Raw genomic sequence first — 19416 nt, 5'->3', positions numbered from 1 at the left:
TGCTGAGGGAGTCTGTGGCCATGGGTTTCTTCAAGACCTTGTTGCAAGCTGTTTGGAGATGCTCTCTAGGGCTAGAGTAGGGAATAGTCCTTTCTGGTGGGCTCTTCTCTTCTGGCTTTCCCACGTGGGAAGCAGGCAGTTTGAACATAAGACACCTTAAAGAAGGCAAGAGGGGAGCGGGTTAGGTTGGCCAAAGGCTGTTTGAAGGCTGTGCAGGAGACACATCCTGCTCTCTGGCTGCTCTGTGCTTGCTCCCAGGAAGAAGGTAGTCTTTTACCTGGAGATTTTCATCAACCTTCTCTTCCCCTTCCCCTACATACAGGATGCCTTTTTCTGTGACTTGACTCCTCCTCCTCCACTGTTATTTTGATTATACTTTTGTAAGACCTTCTAGGCTTCTTTGCCCTGTGTTGGATTCTTCTTTGTAAGTGATGCTTTGTTTTCATCTCRTTTCCATTCTGATTGCTTGTCTCTGTGAGGTCTCCTCCCCCTCTCCTTCCCCTCAGATTCCTCAGGCTGAGGCTGGTTCCAGGTGATACGGGAACCACTGATAGTGAAGTTGGGTGTTTGGGACTGTGAATCTCACTGGAATTCAGTGGGTGGTTTGGCTCCGTCCCCCCATGAGGCCCCTATCTCACTGGGCTTGTGTGATGCTAGGAACGCTCCCGTGGCCTGGCAGTCTTGGCTTTATTGGGTTGTGTCTGTAGTACAACTAGTCCTGGCAAGTTAGTCTGAGCAAGTGTCCCATCGCATTGGGGCAGGAGCCGGAGCAGAGCTGTATGAAACAGGTACTAGGGCTAGAGTTGCCGTTTCCATTGCCACATCCCTAAGACTGGGGGTTAAGTCGGTATAGGGCTGTCAAGTGTTCCTGGGAGAAGTCATGGAGCTGCCTGGGCTGCAGTTTGGYGGCTGGATCCCCCTGGGAATGCCTGCTGAGCTGCTCAGCAGATCATGCAGATGGCTAAACTGATTTTACTGTGGTGTGGGAATCCTTGCACTGTTAGGAGGGAGGAGAGCACTTTCTACACTTTCTTTGGGTATTTACTGTCAAGTCTGGGCTTCAACCAGAGCCTGGGTGTTAATTAATGAAGCCAAAAGCCTCTACGTCACTGTTCTTCAGAGCATGACTCTCTCTGTTGGGTGGTGAGTTACCCTGCGGRAGGGTTCCTGCACACTCGTACATAACGTTGAGATGCAATAATAACAGGCAAGCAAGATTCGGGGGGCTACGGCTCTACGTCGGGACTTTGGCAAGCACAGCTTCTCTTCCAAGCTGYGAGGCACTATGTCCTTCTGCAGCACTTCTTTGGCAGCCATCTCCAAGCGCTTTCTGGACGCGAAGAAGCTGCTGTCATGGTGTCCCTGGGGCACTTGCTGAGAGAGCAGGACCTCAGGTTGGAGTTGTACCCTGAGGCACTGTGGGCTTGTCTCTCAATGCCACTGAGTGGTGGACCTCAGTGRTTTCAGGGGCAGTTCTTCATTGCTGGGGAGTCTTGTTGAGATGGAGACCTTGCTGCGGCCCCAGTCAGGTTCCYGGGAGCTCCTCGTGACCTGTGGCTGTGGCTCAGGCCGACTTCCCAGGGCCGTGGGAAGTTGTAGCCAAGGATGATGAGGTTTGTGTGGCTCGCAGTGCCTTTAACACTGCTCTCTGTACGTTTCTAAGATGATATCCATGTACGTGTGTATATATATTRTATTAACACATCCCGCTCTTCTGTGTGAGTGTCAAATGGTTTTGCTTTACTAATAAATTTATAGTTATTTATACCTTCCTGTGGGTGTGTAGGATTTCTAGAGTGGAAGCAGCATGCAGGCATTGCCTGCCCTGGCTGCTTCTATGACTCTGGCTTGCTTGATTTAATTTATTTATTTATTTATTTATTTATTTATGTACTTTATGTACAGTATTTATGAACTGTTTCAGTGGAGAAATGGTGGCTCACCTACCTGGTGCCTGAGAATCCAGACCTGGGGAGTAGGCAGGCATCCACTGGCAGAAAGCAGCAGCAGGAAGAGCCTGAGATATGGTTTACCCTTTGCTAAAGATGGGACTGCTCTTTTTTCTGGAGGGAAGCTTAGCGCCAAAGGCTTCCGGGCAGAAACGGCCAGAAACGGGCACGCAGTTCAGTGATAGAAACCGATGAACGTTGCACTCCAAGGACCCTCGATTACGTGCCTGGCCGTTACTGCTCTGCAGGAGTGTTTCTGCAGACCCCTGTCCTATGAGCACAGCAGCGTAGCCTGATGCGTTGAGTTTGTTGGAGACCTGCAGACAAAGTGAACTTCTCCAACCCCCACCCGTGTCAGATCAGAGTTGATAGTGGGCAGCCGGATCCGTCGCTGGGGCAGGACTTCTCCCCTCCTAGCTGYGCTGTGCCTCCAAGGGAGACGTTTGTGCCGCCCCAGGCAGTGTTTGGGATCGTGCCTCGTGGCCRCAAGGTAATGCCTTTCCCAGCTGCCTTACTTCCCAGTTCTCTGCTACGTGGTTTCCGTGGAAAGATGAACATTTAAACTGCACCTAATAGTCCCCAACAGCGTCACCGTTTGAACTTTGCAGGTTTGACGTTTGGGAGATTTTCTGTATCCTCAGGGCAGACAACCAAAATTCATGGATAGCCACTGGTGCTTTGCCCAGGCTTTTGCTTGTGGTCTTTAATTTCACTAAATCATGGTAAAGCCATAGAATCCGGGCACGCATCAGTGTGAAGCTCCGGTTAGAGTCTAACTGGGGGAGGATTAGGAAGGGTCAGGGGAGAAGCAGCTTTGGGCTGGCTGCTGAGGAGGTTGAGCTCGCCTCTGCCCCGGGAGTGCTGCTCCTATTGCTGTCGCTCTCTCCCTGCAGCAGGCATCGACGGAGGACCCTATCCATGACACTGGCATTGCCCGTTTGCAGGTCCGGACCCTGCTTTCCCCGTCAGTGGTGCCCATCGTCGTCCTCGGCTGGTTGCTTTGAGGGTGGAAAACCCGGTTATGTCACTGGCTGGGAAAGCTTCAGGGTTCAGGACCCTGCGTCGAAGCCTCGCTAGCCGGAGAGCTGGGGATGGGAAGGAGGGAAGAGCTGAGGCTGGGCAGAGGTAGCTGGGGGAGCAGGGACAGCACAGCAAGCCCGGCTGAGCCGCRTTTCTGCCGTTGTAATCAGTGGCTAACGTAAACAGTCATTGCTCTGCTTCAGAGTGAACGGTCTCGGATGCGCAGGGGGTTTCCCGCTGCCCGAACCATCCCCAGGCTCGTGTCGGTTAGGTTCGCTCTGCACGTACCTCCTGGCTGAACGCCGGCTCGGACGGTTTCCAGCTTTATTAAAGGGAAGGCGGGCGAGTGACGCAGCGGGCTGGAGTGTGGCGGCTGAACAGGGCGCGTGGCTGCCCCCAGCCCCGGCCTGCCGCTCGCGCCTGCGCCGGCAGCCCGAACTCTCCACCGGCGAGACGAAGCGGGAGCAGTCACCCGCCGCCTGCGCACAGCTGGGCCGCAGCGGGTGGAAAGCCGGGCTGCAGCCCGGGAGTCCTGGCTTGGTACCTCCTGCCCAGAGCCTCCGGAAGAAGCAGCGGAGAAACTGCTCCGGATTCGGCAACGCGACTAAAGCGGAGGAGGAGGAGGAGGAGGGGGCACAGCCTGGAGCGTTAGGATGCGGACGGGAGCCAGCAAATCCGTCCGCAGCTCCGAGAGCAGAGCTAATCCCACTGCCAGCCCTGCACTACAGCCTGAGAAATCCTGGAAAACTCCGTTGGGAAGCTGCTACGGAAACGCCCGCTGCGTGCAGGGGCTCGTCGCCCCTTTGCGTGTGCGACTGGGCAGTTGATGAACGTCGGGGCTGATCCCCGCGCTCCGTGGCAGGATGGGTTACGGAGAYGGGGGGTCCCCTGCTGCCATCACCACCGCCACCACCACCACTACCACCACCCTGCCGGGTGCCCGTGCCCGGAGCAGCTCCCCACGGGCCGGGTTATGCTCCTCACGGAGGACACTCGTCTCCGGCCAGCGGTAGGGGTGATGTGGGCTCTGGTGAGCTGCCACCCATGGGTGCTGCCGGCTGCTGGGCGGCATTACCCTCGGTGCAGAGCGCACTGGTCCTGGTGTGGCTCTCCAGGACACGGCYGCCAGCAAGCTCCACGTCCACGAGATGGGGGCCGGCCCCGGGGATGCGACTGCCTCCGACCGCCGCCGGCCCTCGTCTCTGCCGCCCGCTTCGGCGCCGGGCTGCCGGGGCACCGCGGCGGCGTTCCTCGGCGCCCTTTCCCCGCGGGAACGCTCCTCTCCCTTCCTACCAAAGGAGAGGGGGGGGAACCGGGGTGGGGGGTGCGACTCCCGCGTCTCCCGCGGGCGAGATTGGGGCCGCCGGGGCTGCGGCTAAACGGATCAAGCGGCAGGCTCAGCCGGGGCAGGATTAGCAGCGCGCTGAGCCGCCCCGCAGCGCCTGGCCCCAGACCGCAGCACTCGGCTCGCAGCGCCCGGCCGGGCTCGCRCCCACCAGGTGAGCCGCGCCGGTGGTGGTGGGGGGGAACGCGGTCCCAGCACCCTGTTTTCAGGGTGGGTGGCTGTCTGCAGCGCCGGCTTGCAGCGCCGCCGGGCTCGAGCGGTGCCGGCGTCCTCAGGGAGCGGGGGACACGGCGCCGGCACTGGGGGCCGGCAGTCCCAGGGGCGGGTGGCGCTTATTCGTATTTCTTCCAGCAAACCGGCTTCTTCGGGGACGTGCAAACGTTGCTGCGCTTCCCTTGCTCTGACGCGCGGCGCCAGCTCCGGCACCGTCCTTCCCCTGCCAAGGACAGGCTTAAGCGCTGGGATTTTGCACCTGCGCAAGCCTTAGATCCGGGCCGGGCAGGGAGACGGCGCTTGCCGGAGGGGCCTTGCTCCATCCGCCCTGGCGGGGCTTTTCCTCGTGCTTTTTTGGCACAAACCGCGTGTGCTTTTCCCCCCTGCCTCTCGCAAGAGCCGCGAGCGTCCCGGAGGGCGGCTGGAGAAGCCGTCGTGCCGCCAGGTTGTCTTTGCCGTCCACGGATTAAGCRGCTCTTCAGAGCTCCTTAATCCAATACGCCCAGGTGCAGGCAAAAGGCAATTTCTAAAGCGGTTTCTGGGTTTCTCGGGAGGACTTTTCTCAAATGCTTTTGCCCCGGTTTGGGGCTTGCAAGCTGCCCGGTTTGGGGCGTGCTTTCTGCCGCGAGCCTGGGGCGGTTTCRCGGGGTGCTGGGCCTGCCCGGGATGCCGGCGCGTCACTGCAGGGAGCTGGGAAACGAGGCAGGAAAACGCTCCTGGCCCGAACGGGAGAAATGTTTTCTTCCGAGCGCCTCGCGGGTCGCTGGGACCAGGGGCGCGGGCGCTGGGAGCGGCTCCCGGCGCGCAGCTCCCGCTCCTCTTGCCGGAGGGAAGCGGCGAGCCGGCTTTGCCTCCCGCAGCCGGCGGGATGCTCGCCTGGATCGAGAGGGTGGTGCCGCAGCCTCCGGAGCCCRCTCCCGCCGCCGAGGACGAGAGCCCGGCACCCGAGAGCCGAGATGCGGAGCCGGCGAAGGTGAGCGGGGCTGGGTGGCGGGTGCTCCGGGCAAAGGGGTGCGCAGTGATTTGGCAGCCTCCCGCTGAGGTCCCCGAGCGTGCTAGGCTGGGTGCAGCGCTGGTGTCCACGGTACCCCCGCGTCCGGGCTCCAGCGCCCGGGGTGCGACGTGGGCCGGGGCACGTTCTTCTCATCCAAGCTGCGGAAAAGGTGAAAAATCCGCGAGATTTGCAGCCTCGTTCCGCTTAAAGTCAGGGACAACAGAGCTAGGGATGCCCAGTGCTTCCCCTGAAACCATCCTTTCACTGTTTTACCCCAAAGCTGCCGAAAGGAAACGCCGGTGGCCCCAGGGCTGCTCCCGACCGCGCGGAGGGTAAGCTCCCGCGACGGGGACGCGCGGTGATTCACGCGATTACGCGGCGTTCGTCCATCCCTTGCAACCCGCCCTGCCGCGTGCGGAGCCAAAGCCCTGACTCCGGCTGTCTTTTATATTTTATTTTTTTTATTTTTTTTTGCCGTTGTCGTCGAAGGGGCGGAGAAGAAGGTGGAATTTGCGGTTCCCGAGGAGCCGGCAGCGTCGTCCGTGTTGGAGAGGTAGCTTCCTCGCGCGTGCGCCCGCGGCGCCGTGACCGCCCTCGGTTCCCCCGGGTTTCGGCGGTGGCCGGGGGGGGACGGGGGGGGCTCTGCACGCTGCTGCGCTGCAGCGAGGGCACCTCGCCGGCCGGCTCCCTCCCGCGGCAGCCCCTCACCTCGCCCCGTTCCCGGCAGCGTGGGAGGCAGCGTGCTTTCCTGGCTGTCCCAGGGGCTGGAGAAGGTGATGCCCCAGCCAGCCCGGGCCCCTGGGATGCTGCAGACGCTCGGGAAGAGCTTTGAGACGAGCATCGATGCTCCCGATCAGGTGGGTGACCCTGGGGCTTGGGGTATTTTTTTTTTCCCTTCCTTTTCCATTTCTCATTTTCGTTGAGTCGGTGACAGTCTGCACTTGACTTTTCAGACCGAAGTCCAGATGCTCAAGGATGAGGAAGAGGAGGTGCTAGGTAAGGCGATGCTCCGGCTAAGGCCGGAGCGCGGAGCCCCGCGCAGGTGCCCAGCGCTGGCTGCGCCCAGCCCAACCCCTGCCCCGTAGYGGAGCCGACCGCCGATGTAGCCTGAAAGCTGGACGAAGTGCCCCGTCCTGCGCGCGGGGGCATCCGGCATGTGCGTCCCCGCCGCGCCGGGCGCCGGCCCCTCCATCTTCCCTTTGGTCCGTTCCCGCTCGCAGAGATAACCCCCTTCGATCCGGAGGAAGACGAGTTGGAAGCCTGCGAGGACGAGGCCGGGTCGGACGCCGCCGCAGCGAGCTGGTAGGTGTCGCGGCACGTGCTCCGTGCGGGTCCGGCTCTTCCCGGCCGCCGGGTTTCGCCCCGCTGGCGTCTCTGCCGGGTTATTCCCACCCGTCCCCTGAACGGAAAGCTCGGAGCAGGGCGGCGGGAGGGACCGGCGCCGGCAACGYGCCGTCCTCCCCTCCGCAGGGCGCCCGCCAGGGTCTTCAGCTGGCTGGTGCAGGGCTTCGAGCGCGTGGTGCCGCAGCCGGGGGCTCCCGAGCGGGGTTCCGGCGGCCGTCCCCCTCCGCGTGCCCTTCCGCCGCCGGAGCCGAAAGAGGAGGAGGCCGAAGAGGCGGCGGCGCCAGGTGAACCGCTTCCCGCCGGGCTGCTCTCCCAGCCCCATGGGTGCCCCCAAACAGTCCCGGTCCCGGTCCCCCGCTGGCCCCCCCCCCCGCCCGGGGCCAAGCTGATGGAGAAGAAGGTCCCCGGGGTCCCTCTGCCCGGCGGCGAGTCTTCCTGCCCCGGTCCTCCTCCCTGTCCGCTTATAAAATTACTGCTGTGTTGCCTTTTTCCCCTTCTCTGGATAAATCGGAGCAGACGCGAAGGGGAGCAAAGCCCGGGCGAAGCCCAAAGCCAGCAACTCCGAGAGCCGGAGCGGCGCCGGAGCGGCGGAGCAGGCGGCGGCCGGCACGCAGCCGGGCCCCGGAGCGCCTCTGCTCCGGCGGCCGCTGCCCGCCGACGGCAGCGGGTAACGGCGGCGGCGCGGGGCCGGGCGCTGCGGGAGCCGCGCGGGCTCCCGGAGCCGAGTCCCATGGGGGGGGGGGTTTTGTGCTGTGCAGGATGTTCGGCTGGTTCATCCAGGAGCTGGAGAAGGTGATGCCGCAGCCCGCGAGCCCGGCGCCGCGGGACGCTCGGGTACGTATGGCACGTGGCGAGCGGCGCGTGCCTCGGGATGCGCCCCACTGCCTCCCGCCCGGCTCCTTCCCAGCCGAAATCCCCGAGACCTGGCACCGAATTTGCTTTCCATTTTAGCTCCCCAAAAAGCCATATTGCAGCGGGGAAAGAGCCCATTTAACGCAGCGCAGCAGCGGGTGCAAGCCCGGCAGAGAAAGGCTGGCGGGTAGAAATTGCACGGGGCGTTTAGGCGAAAAGGGACGCTTTGACCAAGTGCTGCGAATAATTCCCCTCGTCCGAGAAAGGGCAGTGATACATTTATAGGGGGGGCAGGACAAGCGCTGCGGCCCGAGGACACGCTTTCCACCCAGAAAGCTCAGAGCATCACGGCATCGGGCCGGGGCACCAGGCGCGGCGCCGGAGCGAGGGGACTCCACGCGTCGGTCGTCGCTGGGTGCCCTCGCGGCACGACCCGGAGCCRACGACGGCGTCTCACCCTTTCCCTTTCCTTGCGGCAGGGAGGAGCAGCAACCTGGACTCCGGTGGAAGAAAGTAAGTGCTTGCTCGTCCCCGCCGTGTCGCTTAACTTGCRGGCATTAGACACTTTTAATGAGGTGGTTGAAGAAGAAGAGCTGCTGGCAGTCACCTGTTTTACGCGCTAACCTGCTGCCCGGGCCGTTTTGGGAGCTTCCACAAATACCCGGACGAGCCGCGCGAGGCCGTCGGCAGCTACTGCTGCCGGAGAGTGGGGGACAGATCCCCGCCTGGAGTAAGGRGCTTGGTAAAAGCTGGTGGAAGCCTTTCCCGGGAAAGCTGGAGCACCGATTTGGGGAGCTCTAGCGATTTTTGGAGCCCTGCTGCGGACCGGAGCTCCCGCGCGCAGATTCCCCCGCCTTGGGATTACGGCTCCGAACGCAGCGGAGACAGGAGCGCGCTGGGGCGCGAAGCCCCGAGAGCTGAATTTTTGAGAGTAGTGCTGGCATCGAGGTCTATCCCGGAGCTGCGCCGGAGGGTGCTCTCCAAGCCGCCGGCATTGCGCAGAGGTGCGCGCGAGCAACGAAACCCACCGYGGCCCCTCCGGTTCACCCCTCTGAGCTATTTGCCGCCGAACTCGAGGGCGGTTTCAAAGCCTGGTGCGCAGGGTCTGAGAGATCCCTTGGGAAAACAGAACGAAACAAAATGAAACCAAAAAAAAAAAAAAACCCTTATCGCTGGTAGGTTCAAATACGTTACCTGCGGGCACGCGCTTTTGCGGCGGAGCGGCGACCTTCGCGCCGGCGCGCGCGCGTGCGGCGGGGCCGCTCGCAACCGATGCTCCCGGCGCGGCGCCCTTTCCGGAGGCGGAGGCCGGCGGCGTCAGCCGGGCCGCGAGATGCTCCTGCGGGGACGGAGCCGCCGGGAGCGCGGCGGCTCCCGCGGCCCCTCGTGGCGTTTTCCGCGCGTTCCTCCGCGGGCTCGGCCCGGAGCGGCCGGTCGGCTATCGCCGGGGACCTTCCTGAGCAAGGAAAAGCCCCCGAAACCCGCCGGGAAGCGGCGYGCTCTCTCCTTGGGGGGGGCAATAAGGAGGGGTGAGGCGGGGGGCTCAGCGAGACGCCGTCCGTGCCCGGCTTCCTTTAAAGCGCCTCGGCGGGAGGGCTCGGACGGAGCGAGCGGCGGGCGCCCGCGCCGGCTCCTTAACGTTTCCCTTCTGCTTTCGTTTCAGGGGGCAAAGGGGCTTAGCGCCTCCGAAAGGAACGGAAACCGCGGACGGCGCGGAGCCGCCCTTTCCCCCCACCCCTCCCTGCTAAAACGAACCCAACCCCAAGAGCGAGCGAGCGAGCGGGAGCGCAGTCGGGGCGCCAAAGCAAAGCGGCGGCTGCGAAAGGTTTTCGGGCACCGAGCGCGGGTGCCCCGAGGCTGACACCCACCTCCGCCGCAGCGCCCGGGATGCCGGCGGCGGCGGCGGGACGTAGTCGCGGCGGGCCCGGCGCGTCCTCCGTGGCCAAAACCTTTGCCCGGCTGCCGGAGGGGACTCGGCTTTCGGCGCTCTTGCAGCCGGCGGCGTCTTTCCCCTCTGCTCGCCACGACGGCTCCGTGAAGCTCCGGCCGCGACTAACGCCTGCCGCTCGAGTCGCTCCCGAGCCTCTCAAAAACGCCCGCAGACTCCTTCAAATCTTCTTCTGCCTCGCGGAGGTGTTGTCGCATTGCAAAGCTCCTCGSGCTTTTCTTCCACTTTCCTTCCGTTAACTGAGTATTTTCTTCCAGGGGAACGGGGGTCTGCAAATGCTGGAGGGTGAGATGAATCCTGGGACGAATAGGTAGGAGTTAACGGCTAAAAGCCTCTGCCCGGCCGTTCCTTAGGGGAAGGACTGCGTTTAATACGCCCGGGATTTTTGCTGCTCTCCCCTGGTGCAGCCTCCTAGATGTAGCACTGAAACACGGAGACGGGAGCTTCCCGGCGGGGAAAGCAGCTCCCGCCGGGACGTCTCCCGCAGGGACGCGCGCGGGCAGGCGTCGGGAGCGCCGGCACCTTGCGCTGAGCCGGGCGAGCGCCCCTGAGTCCCGCTGGTTTGAACACGCGCCAGCGCTTGGCAGCTCTTCAGGGCGGGACGGGCAGCCTCGACGACGGGTTCCTACCCAGACGGCCAAACTGACGGATCCCGTCTCCGCGTTTGTGCCGAGCCCAGCTGGAAGCGGGCGGCGGTTTTAGCATTTGCCCCGTTTCCATGGACCTTGTCAAAACGTTGCAGCAGGCTCCAAAACAAACCCTCGTCCCGTGCTTTAAGGCCGGTAGAGCTAGAGAAAGTGGAGCAGGAGCGGAGGAGACGGTGCGGCACTGGCCCGGTGCTGCGTGAACCGCCCCCCGGCGACAGCGCGATGCGGTAAACGCGATACAGAGCAGGCGGCATCCAAAGTGGGGTTTTTTCCCCCCCTTTTTTCTGTATTTAAACTTGCACGTGTTTCCTATTAATTTCACTGCAGACATCTAAGTTCCCCTGAGTTTTGTTGCTGGTGAGACCTCCCAATAAACTGGTTTTACGGTACGCSGATGTACTTCCTCCTCCTGTTTTTSCGGYGYGTGACTAGCGCTGCAGGAGCTGCGTGGGGCCAGCGGGACCTGGGCCAGCGTAGACCGAGGGCGAGGGAAAGCGCCCTTCGCAGGCAGCGGGGCTGCGGCTCGGACCCGAGCTCCTCGCGGTGCAGAAAGCTGCTCCAACGACCGCCTGGATAGCGGAGTTGCGTACGTCCGCTCCCACGGTGGTGGGAAGCAGGTGGTGGAGCAGGGATGTCTCCAAAGCCGAGGGCTCAGGCGGTACCCGGGGGAGCTTCGGGAGCCACCGCGAGCGGTTCCTGGCGGGGCTCCGTTCGCCGGGAGCGAGGGCCGACTCRGGAAGCGTCGTGCGGGGACGTGGCGTCTCGGCGAGGAAAACGGGCGCCCCGCGACTCCCCGGCGCAGCGTTTCGCTTGGGGCTCGCGGGGGACTCCTGGCCCTCCCTGCGCTCGTGCTGGGAGGAGGGCTTTGAGCATCTCCCCAGGGCTGCTCGCGCTTGCATCTCCCCGTGCTTGCAAGCACCCCGCTGCGGCCCGTTCGTAGACGGGCTAAACCCTCCTCGGGTGGAGGCTTCTCCCTTACGGACGTTAACAGGCATCTATACGCAAAGGGCGATGTTTTTCACGGGGCTTTGGCACGCTCGCAGCAAAGTGGTGAACTTTCCTCCTCCTTCCCTAAAACATACCCCAGCCCCRACTGGCATAGCTCCGGGAGAGACCAGCACTCGTACAAACCCGTGCGAGCTTGAAGCCCGGCACCCGGCAGCAGCTCGGCGCTTAGGAAAGGTTCTCACGGGCAGCTAAAACGTGGGCCRGAGTYTGCCGCAGAGAGGCCCCTCCAAGCKGCGCTGCTTTGACTTCTTCGCCTCTTTTTTCCCCTTCCAGTTCATATCCCCCCGGGCGACCACGCGGAGGCGGATCTCGTGGTGGAGGAGACGGATGCTGGCTGGAGTAGGGAGGCCRCGAGCGTGACGGCGGCGGCGGCGGCCTGGGAGCACGAGGCCAAGCCGGTGGCGGGCGCTCGTCGCCTTCCCCCCATAGAAGAGGAACTTCAGGAAGACGAGTGCAGGTAGGAGAGGCGCCCGCGTGCTCCGAGGCGCCCGGCACCAGACCGGCCGGAGAGCGAAATAACCGGAAAGCGGCAAATAACCGCGGGGTCCCCGGCGCCCTGGTCTCGCGCCTCCAACCTTCCTCCCGCCGCCGGTATCGCCAGCGTCCGCGCCGGCAATCCCTTTGCGGCCGTATTTTTTTTCGCGTTTAACCCGCTGAGCTCTTCTCCCTCTCCAAGGCTGGAGGTGCCGTGCTCTCCGGATGGTGCCGAGGAAGAGGAGGAGCAGGCGGAGGACGCGGGGTGAGTGTCGCTGGAGGGGGGGGGGGCTGCAAGCGCCGCTCCCGCCGCGTTTGCGATCTCCTCGGAAACAAATTCGGCCGCGGCCGTCGCTTCGAACGCGTCCGCGAGCCGTAAAACCCGACGGGCTGGCGGGCGGACGAGCTCGGTGGAGCAGCGAGGAGGCGGCGGTGGGGGGCCGGGGGGGCAGCTTCTCGGACGCCGGTTTTGGAGGATGCTGCTGCCGCCGCCGTCGCGCGGCACCCGGGTGACGGGCGGGCGTCTCTTAGCGACGCGCTCCGGCGCTCCGGAGCCGCGCGGCTCCCCGGAGCGGCGGCGGCAGGAAAACGCCGACGTGGCTCCGGCTGGGCCCGGCCCTCCGCGAGCGGCGCCGGGTTATTCCAGCCCCCGTGCGCCGAGAGCGGGCAGCGGGGATTACGCCGAGCGCTACGGAGCTGGATTTAAGGGCGGGATTATCCTGCAAAGGCTACGTAATGCATGTAGGTACATTTTTTCCACCTTTTCCTGCTGCAAACAAAATAGCTGCTATCGGCAGCTCTCGTAGGCGGTACCGTCAGGCTGGATAATCTTCGGAAAAGCTCCGTGCTTTGGTGGGTTGCTCGGATTTCCCGTGCTGGAAACGCTCGGGGGCTGCGCCACCGCGCTCTCTGCCTGCGGTTTGAAAACCGCCGGCTTTTCGGGAAGAAGCCGAGATCGCCTGGTTTTTCAGGGCTAGGACTGGAAACACCTTTTCATTTAGTCAAAGCCTGGTTTTCAAGAACTCCTGACTCCGAGCRCGCTGCAGAGATTTGCCTTTCGGGCGGGCGACGGAGGAGCTGCTGCTCCAGCCCTCRGTGGGCTTGTATGGTTATAGGAAAAGAGAGAAGTCCATAGATTTTCTAGGATGAAAAGGTTTGCGACTGCATTTTGAAGAGGGCTTAAATGCACAAAACGGGAAAAAAAAAACCCTAAACTTGTGAAATAWTTTTTTTTTAAGAGATGGAGCTTAAAAAAAATCAACTGCTGCTCGTTAGATAAATCTCGTGACTTTGGGTGGGCTGAAAATGCGGAAAGGTTTCTCAGTTTTCATAGATTTAGGTATCTTCTATTTTTTTCCATCATGCCCAGCTGTTCTTTTGCTTCCCTCTCCAGAAAACAGCAAAGCAGCAGATAGCAGCGTGATCACTTTTTTTTTCAGTTATAAAGTCGTATTAAGTCAATAAAAATAATCTTATGAGCCCCATTTGTCAACACGGTGGAACTGGAGCCTGCGCTTGGGGCTGAAGCTGGCAGTTAAAAAAGGCGAATGAGAATTACGGGCCCTACAGACACCTCACGTAGGCAAGCGTGGGATTCGGATGATGTTTGCAGGGGCTCCTGCGTGGAAATCRGGCTCTTGGGTTGTTCCTGGGCAAATTTTAACTACAGGAGAAATTATTTTGCCCCACAAGAGAAATACGTTCTGCAGAAAATGCTCTGTATAGTTTATATACCTCCCACCTGGTCCCCAAGACATTTTTGCATCCGGTTTCTTATTTTGCACGCTGTTCGCCTAGGATTTTTTTCCTATTAAGTCCCCTGCGACGCGAGCGGCGAGCGCCTTGTCCGAACGCGCCCGGGCTCACGTCGCTGCTCCCTCTGCGTCGCGCAGGCCCCTGCTCCAGCCTCCCGGCCTTRGCGCTGACGACGCCGGGGTGGATGAAGGCTTCTTCGTGGAAGACCCCCTTAATTTTGAAGACCTCGAAAGCACCGAGCTAAGTGATCTCGAAGGCGCTTTCATACAGGTACGGCGACGCTTTTGGCTTAGGTTTCGGGCCGCGGAAAGCTGATCGCGATCCGGCACGCACCGGGTGCCTGGAAGTCGGGGCTGGTCCCCGGGGGATCCCGGCGGGAGCTGGCTCGGAGCGGGGCGGCCGCTGCTACCGTGGGGATGCCGTCGTCTCGGCAGCGCCGGCGCTGAGCTCGCCCCCGCGGGAAACGTGGGAGGCGGTCCGAGTCCCCCGGCTTTCGGCAGCTCGCCGTTCCAGAAGGAGCCCCGCAGCTCTTACGTTAAAATCCAGCCTGCGTGGCCGTGGAGGGCAGCTCCGGAGCAGACGCTCGCAGCCGGCCCGTGGCCCGAGGGATGCTGGGGACACCCTAAAACTGGCCAGAAATGCTAAGCCTGTTTTGCTTACGGCTGGAATAGACGTTTCTCTCCTCAAACTTGCTCTTTGGGTTTTGAAGGTGGAAGAGAAGATAGCGGAGGCCGCCGAAGCCGAGGTTGAAGGTACCGTAGCTGACRCGGGGCGATGCTGAATTGGGGCGGACGGAAGCAGGAGCTGAGACGCCCGGGAAGGGGGAGACCGGAGCCTTGCCCTCGGTCGCACAGGCCTGCTTGGTCAATCCGGGCTGTTCCCTAGCGGAAAGCATCCTGCGGGAAGGCCGCGCTGGCACCGTCGCTGTCAGCGGGAGCCCGGTGCGAAGGCCTGGTCCTTACGCAGCACTTGGTCTCGTTGATTAAATAAACCCTGACGTGAACTAAGAGCTTCTGCCCCACCAAGGGAGAAAGGCAGAGCGGGGAAAAGGATTTTCAGCGCTGCTTTGTTCACTTTGGGAAATAACCGGTCACATAAAGTGYGTGCTAATATAATGCTTCAGGAGGTAACGGGTTGGTAATGAAAATTAGCTGCTGAGCTGCTCTTACAGCCCGAGCAAGCGACGCTGGTTCCTGGCACAACCCCGTTGGCCACGCCGGCGTTGCACAAGGGACGCTTCGCCGCTGGCCCCAGCGTAGGCTGGAGGTTTCTTAGCTCCTCGGCGCCAGCAGCGCGTTCCCGCCGCCCTGGCCGAGCGGCGCAGCTCCGCGAGCGTCCYGGCGCTCGCTTCGCTCCCCGAAAGAACCGCCCCGTCTCAGACGCCTCTGTGTTTCTTATTGCAGCTTCAGACGCCCCGCGCTTTGCTTGAAGCACCTAGGCGCCCTAGCAGCATGGCCAAGCGCGCCCGGGACGCCGAGCTCCGCCGGCTGGCGCGCGACCCGCCGCTCGGGCGCCGCTCGGGCGCCGTGGAGCGCCCGCCCGGCCTCCCCAGCTACCGAGCCTCCCGCCTCCCCGTCCTCGTCTCCGCAGAGCCGAAGGCTGGCGTTGCCAACCCCAGTTTTTCCAACGAGGAGCGGTCCCCTGTCCACCCCCTAGGTAGTGGCGATGTTGGCTTTGGCCGCGTGCTTGCCGAGCTTGCCGGGGGCGGCTTTTAGCCCCGGAGTCGTCCGTCGGTCTTCGTTGCTTTTATTTTATTTTGTTTCATTTTATTTTATTTTATTTTATTTTATTTTATTTTATTTTATTTTAATAAAAGCACGCTTCGTGCTGCAGCACGGAAGCTGGGGAGCCAAACCGATGGTCGCACAGCACGGTTTTTGCTTCTGCCTCACGAGCGCATCCCCCTCCAACTCAGTTTATCCTCTATAAACTGTTTTTTCTCCCTGCTTCGACCCTCGCTTACTGCAGGCAGCAGTCGCTACCTCCTCCRACCAGAGAAGCCTTAAGCGCTTCTTTGAATAACGCCTTGTTCTGCGTGAAAACGAAACGGTCCTGCGCTCTGGAGCCTAAGCCCCCCCGACGGCGCGCGAGGCTGCAGCAGCCCCGGCGAGGCTGCAGCAGCCCCGGGGAGGGGGCCGCTCGGGGAGCCCCGCACCGAGGGCATTTTGCATGAATATGTTCGTATTCAGAAGACCCAGGAGATTTTTTATAAGCCGGGAGGCAGCTCGAGCAGCTGGTAATCCTAGCGATTTCTTCATAGTTTTCCCTATTGGAGGCCGAGTATCGGCGCTGAGAAGTTTAAATCACTCCGCAGAAGCGGAGCAACCAGCGATTTTTTTTTCTTACTTTGTTAATATTTTTTGGGGGGGGAGGAGAATTAGACACTTCAAAAAGTTAGGAGAAAAGAGTACGGCGTAACAGGGAAATGGCGAAAGAGCTTTGAAGGGAGCGCGGCGCGGGAGAGCCTTGCTGCGGGGCCATGGGGTCTGAGGGCTTCTCCCCGCTGCCGGCTGGACCCGTCGCCGAAAACCAGCCCTTAGCTGGGGCCCGTTGGGAGCCTTTCATCCSAGTGAGGCAGCTCATGTAACCTTAAACAGAAATTAAGAGCAGCAGGCCGGCGCTTGCTTTTGGGGGAAAAGCCGCGGCTAGGMGGGATCCAAACCGGGTGACTCACTTGGCAACGCTCTTCTTCTCCAAGGGCCCAGCCAATACCCCACGGTGAGCATCAAGGACGTGGACAGCCCAGGTGATGCTCCGGAGAGCGAAGGCGAGCGCTTGCTGGCGACAAGCAGCGGCAGCCACACGCTGGCGGTGCCCAGCGCGGTGGTGGCCTCCCCCAGGTAGGGTTCGCTCCTCGCCGCCGGCTTCGGAAGGGTTGATCGAGGTTTATCGCCGCGGAGCAGCGAGGATAGCGGACGGGGTGGTTTTTAAGTGCCGCGAGCCGGGTGTTGTACCCATCCTGACCGACTTGTTTGGGTCTTTTAGCAAACGAGCTCCTGTGGCAGCTGGAAAAAAAAAAAAGAAAGAAAAAGAATTTTTTTTTCCTGTTAATCCAGCGATGAAGGATTTCTGGTTAGGTGTTCACGTTAGGTGTTTGCCCTTATTTTCCCGGTGATATTTGGCCTTCTTGTTATCAGCAGAGGGTTGAGATGCSTAACTTTGATGCAGATGCTTATTCATCTCTGAATCAGGCTCAGGTTCCTGAGTTTCCTTTTATCCATCAGTAGACATAGAAAATGGACAAAAATTCTGAATAATGCCCAAGTTAAGCATCCTAGCAAAGCTTAGGCATGCTTGGACCTATGGATCCAGCTATCCGTAGGCATGACCTTAGCTTGTTTAACCAGATCTATGTACAAATCCATCTCCTGCAGTCATCTTTTAGCACATGCAAACTCTAGTTCCTTCTTCAATCTTTATTTTTTCTCTCTTAATGCCCATTTCAGTGCTAGTAAAGTATCTCATTTTCAAGATGATAGCAGCAGCCAGAGGAAGAAGAGGTCAGTGCAGAGCACTCATCCCACCTATTAGCAATTACCAGAAAAAGAGCTCGGTATTCCCCAAAGTAGACGCTGTTTGGAGCACCTCAGTCTTCTCATGCTTTTTCACAGTTATATGTATGAGCATATAAATCTCTCTGCCATGCATCCAGGTAGCGCCTCTCAAGTAGATTACTGGAGATCCCTTAGCRGAGCTTTTTAAGGGCAAGCAAATCATATTTCATTGTACAAAGAAGAAAAAATCCATTATTTCATTACAGAAACAAAGTACTAGGAAACGTAGCATTGAACCGGACATGAGTCATATCCAGGGGTTAAAAAAAAAAAAAAAAAAAAAAAAAAAAACTATTCTAAGCAGACAGACTCCAAACCTGCCCTGCGCATCCATGCTGACCGTTGTGCAAGCGCTGCCTCGGGAACGGAGTCCGCGGGATCCCTGTCCACTCCTCCGCTCTATGGCCACAGCGGCACAAAAGGCTCTACAGCCTCTTGCTCTCCCAGCACGACCTGGATTTATTTGCTGATAATTGTTTGCTTTGATCCATTTATCAGTTGCCAAAGTTCACCCGGATAAATAACATAGGCTGACTCTTGCAGATGATGAATATTCGGATACGCGGGATAACGCCATCCCAAGGCAGCGCCCAGGAGAAGTCTCCTGGCCRTGGTTAGACGCTGGTGCTGCACCTCTTGCTAAGCCTTAGCTCTCTGTGCATCGTGTGTAGGTCTCACACTGTGTCTTTATTTAGGCATTTACACTCCGTGCCTGGGAYCTTGAGGGGGCAATTTACATTTTTATTGCCTGTATTCAAATTCTTCCATACTTCTCTTCCTGCGTATTTGTGTAACTCGGTCTGTGCCTCTCTTCCTGCCTGTGCTGCACATTTCCACTTCTAAAAACGCTCTTTTCACTTTGCTATTTTTAGGTTCATAGCTTGCATGCTCTGTTGGATTTGATTTGCATCTTGTTCGAYGCTGTAAAAATGTCTTTATTAGTCCACGAGTGATCGTATTGCAATGGTTCAGTTACTTCAATGAACATTAATAAGCGCGTTCAGTGTGGAAAGCRAAATTCCCGCTATGCAGAACAGACTTTGGAATTTGTTCCTTAGTTCCTTGTGTTGATTATTTATCTAATCGCTCACCTTTAGCTTTTACTTTGCATATACGCGTTCCTCATGTTAGTTAGCTCTAGGTCGGCTGGTTCCCTTCACTTTGTAGGAGATAGAGTTTGAAGTCTTTATGTATCAGTGGAAAAATCTGGCCTTCAGGGCCAGTTTGACCACTGCTCTGGAGGTCCCAAACAACATCCACTGGAAGTGCAGCCTGAGGATACCAAAGGACTGAATTTTGTCCTGGGGATGGATTACCACGCAGTCCTTTTTTTTTTTTTTTTTTTTTTTCTCCAAAGATGACCAAAAATCTGAGACCTGATAGGAGAGTTGCACATGCATATGTTTCTCCATGGGATTTAACACAGTATCTATGATTCCTTCAGAACTTTTACCCACAACCTTTCAAAATGAGCTGAAATTTGCATTTCTTTTTGGGTAGCTCCTGTTCCCTCTGACAGTAGCATCTGTCAGGAAAGTAGGTGAGTTGCAGGCACTGCAGAATATCAAAGGATTTTGTTCTGAATCTCTAGACGCACAGCCTTCCTGAGGATGTTTATCATCTTTTACATCTTCCCAAGGGCATTCTTCTCGTTTGAAGCAAAAAGCTAAGAGAAAATTTTCCCAAGCAACAGCTGACACAAAAAAAAACTTGGTGCATATGCAGAGGAAGCCAAGCGGGCTTTGAGGGACATCAGGTGAAATATTGTGGGCAAGGAGGGGAGATGGAGATACCCTTTTTAGCAGTGCACGTTTTTGAGCTGGAGTCCATTAGGTACTTGATGGAGCTGGCTTGCTTGTGGGTGAGGAGGGCAACACGATCCCTGGAAGAAGGCAAATGTGGGGAAGGGAAGCTGTGCAGACCGGTGAGAGGTGATGGAGTTGTCCTAACAGCATGAAGAGACTTAGGAGGACTGTTTCTGTTGGAGACAATCTGACGTGGCTTTGGGAACCTCTCGGTCCATAGCTGAGCATACAAAGCTGTGAGATGAGGGCACTTTAACAGCAGGATTGGGGTTGTTTTCTCTTCCACCTTTACATTGCACTTGAGTAACCAAGGTTTTGTGGACCTTGTTCTCTGGGTCTCTGCCAGATCGTGCAGAAACTCACAGTCAAGAGGGGCACATCTGAGAGCCAGCAAAGGTGGAGCTGGCTGCTTTCTGCCACCTTTGGCTTTCTTGGGGAGATTTCTAATGGCAAGWCTAGCTCTCTTGGCCATCCTGTTTGTGCCTGGGTGCTTTTATGGCGAAGTGGT

The 19416-nt window shown here is 59.3% G+C and overlaps 1 protein-coding gene across 1 annotated transcript in view; it reads left to right on the top strand.

Moving 5' to 3' along the window:
• The first annotated feature begins 5323 nt into the window (after positions 1-5323).
• Positions 5324-19416, top strand: part of CNGB1 (cyclic nucleotide gated channel subunit beta 1) — a 28247-nt gene continuing 14154 nt past the window's right edge. The window contains exons 1-17 of the mRNA XM_085315193.1: positions 5324-5500; positions 5802-5853; positions 6011-6074; positions 6249-6378; positions 6475-6517; positions 6742-6823; positions 6992-7149; positions 7382-7532; positions 7624-7699; positions 8197-8326; positions 11594-11777; positions 11997-12059; positions 13687-13819; positions 14259-14301; positions 14435-14490; positions 14953-15205; positions 16248-16389. Of these exons, the coding sequence (XP_085171319.1) occupies positions 5396-5500; positions 5802-5853; positions 6011-6074; positions 6249-6378; positions 6475-6517; positions 6742-6823; positions 6992-7149; positions 7382-7532; positions 7624-7699; positions 8197-8326; positions 11594-11777; positions 11997-12059; positions 13687-13819; positions 14259-14301; positions 14435-14490; positions 14953-15205; positions 16248-16389 (1865 nt within the window). The 5' untranslated portion in view covers positions 5324-5395. The remainder of the gene's footprint in view (positions 5501-5801; positions 5854-6010; positions 6075-6248; positions 6379-6474; positions 6518-6741; positions 6824-6991; positions 7150-7381; positions 7533-7623; positions 7700-8196; positions 8327-11593; positions 11778-11996; positions 12060-13686; positions 13820-14258; positions 14302-14434; positions 14491-14952; positions 15206-16247; positions 16390-19416) is intronic.

This window comes from Rhea americana, unplaced genomic scaffold (genome assembly GCF_003343005.1).
Source record: "Rhea americana isolate MKP2758 unplaced genomic scaffold, rheAme1 scaffold_421, whole genome shotgun sequence".
NCBI classification, from domain to species: domain Eukaryota; kingdom Metazoa; phylum Chordata; class Aves; order Rheiformes; family Rheidae; genus Rhea; species Rhea americana.
Note: the sequence above shows the minus strand (reverse complement) of the source record. Positions and strands in the feature narration are given on the sequence as shown.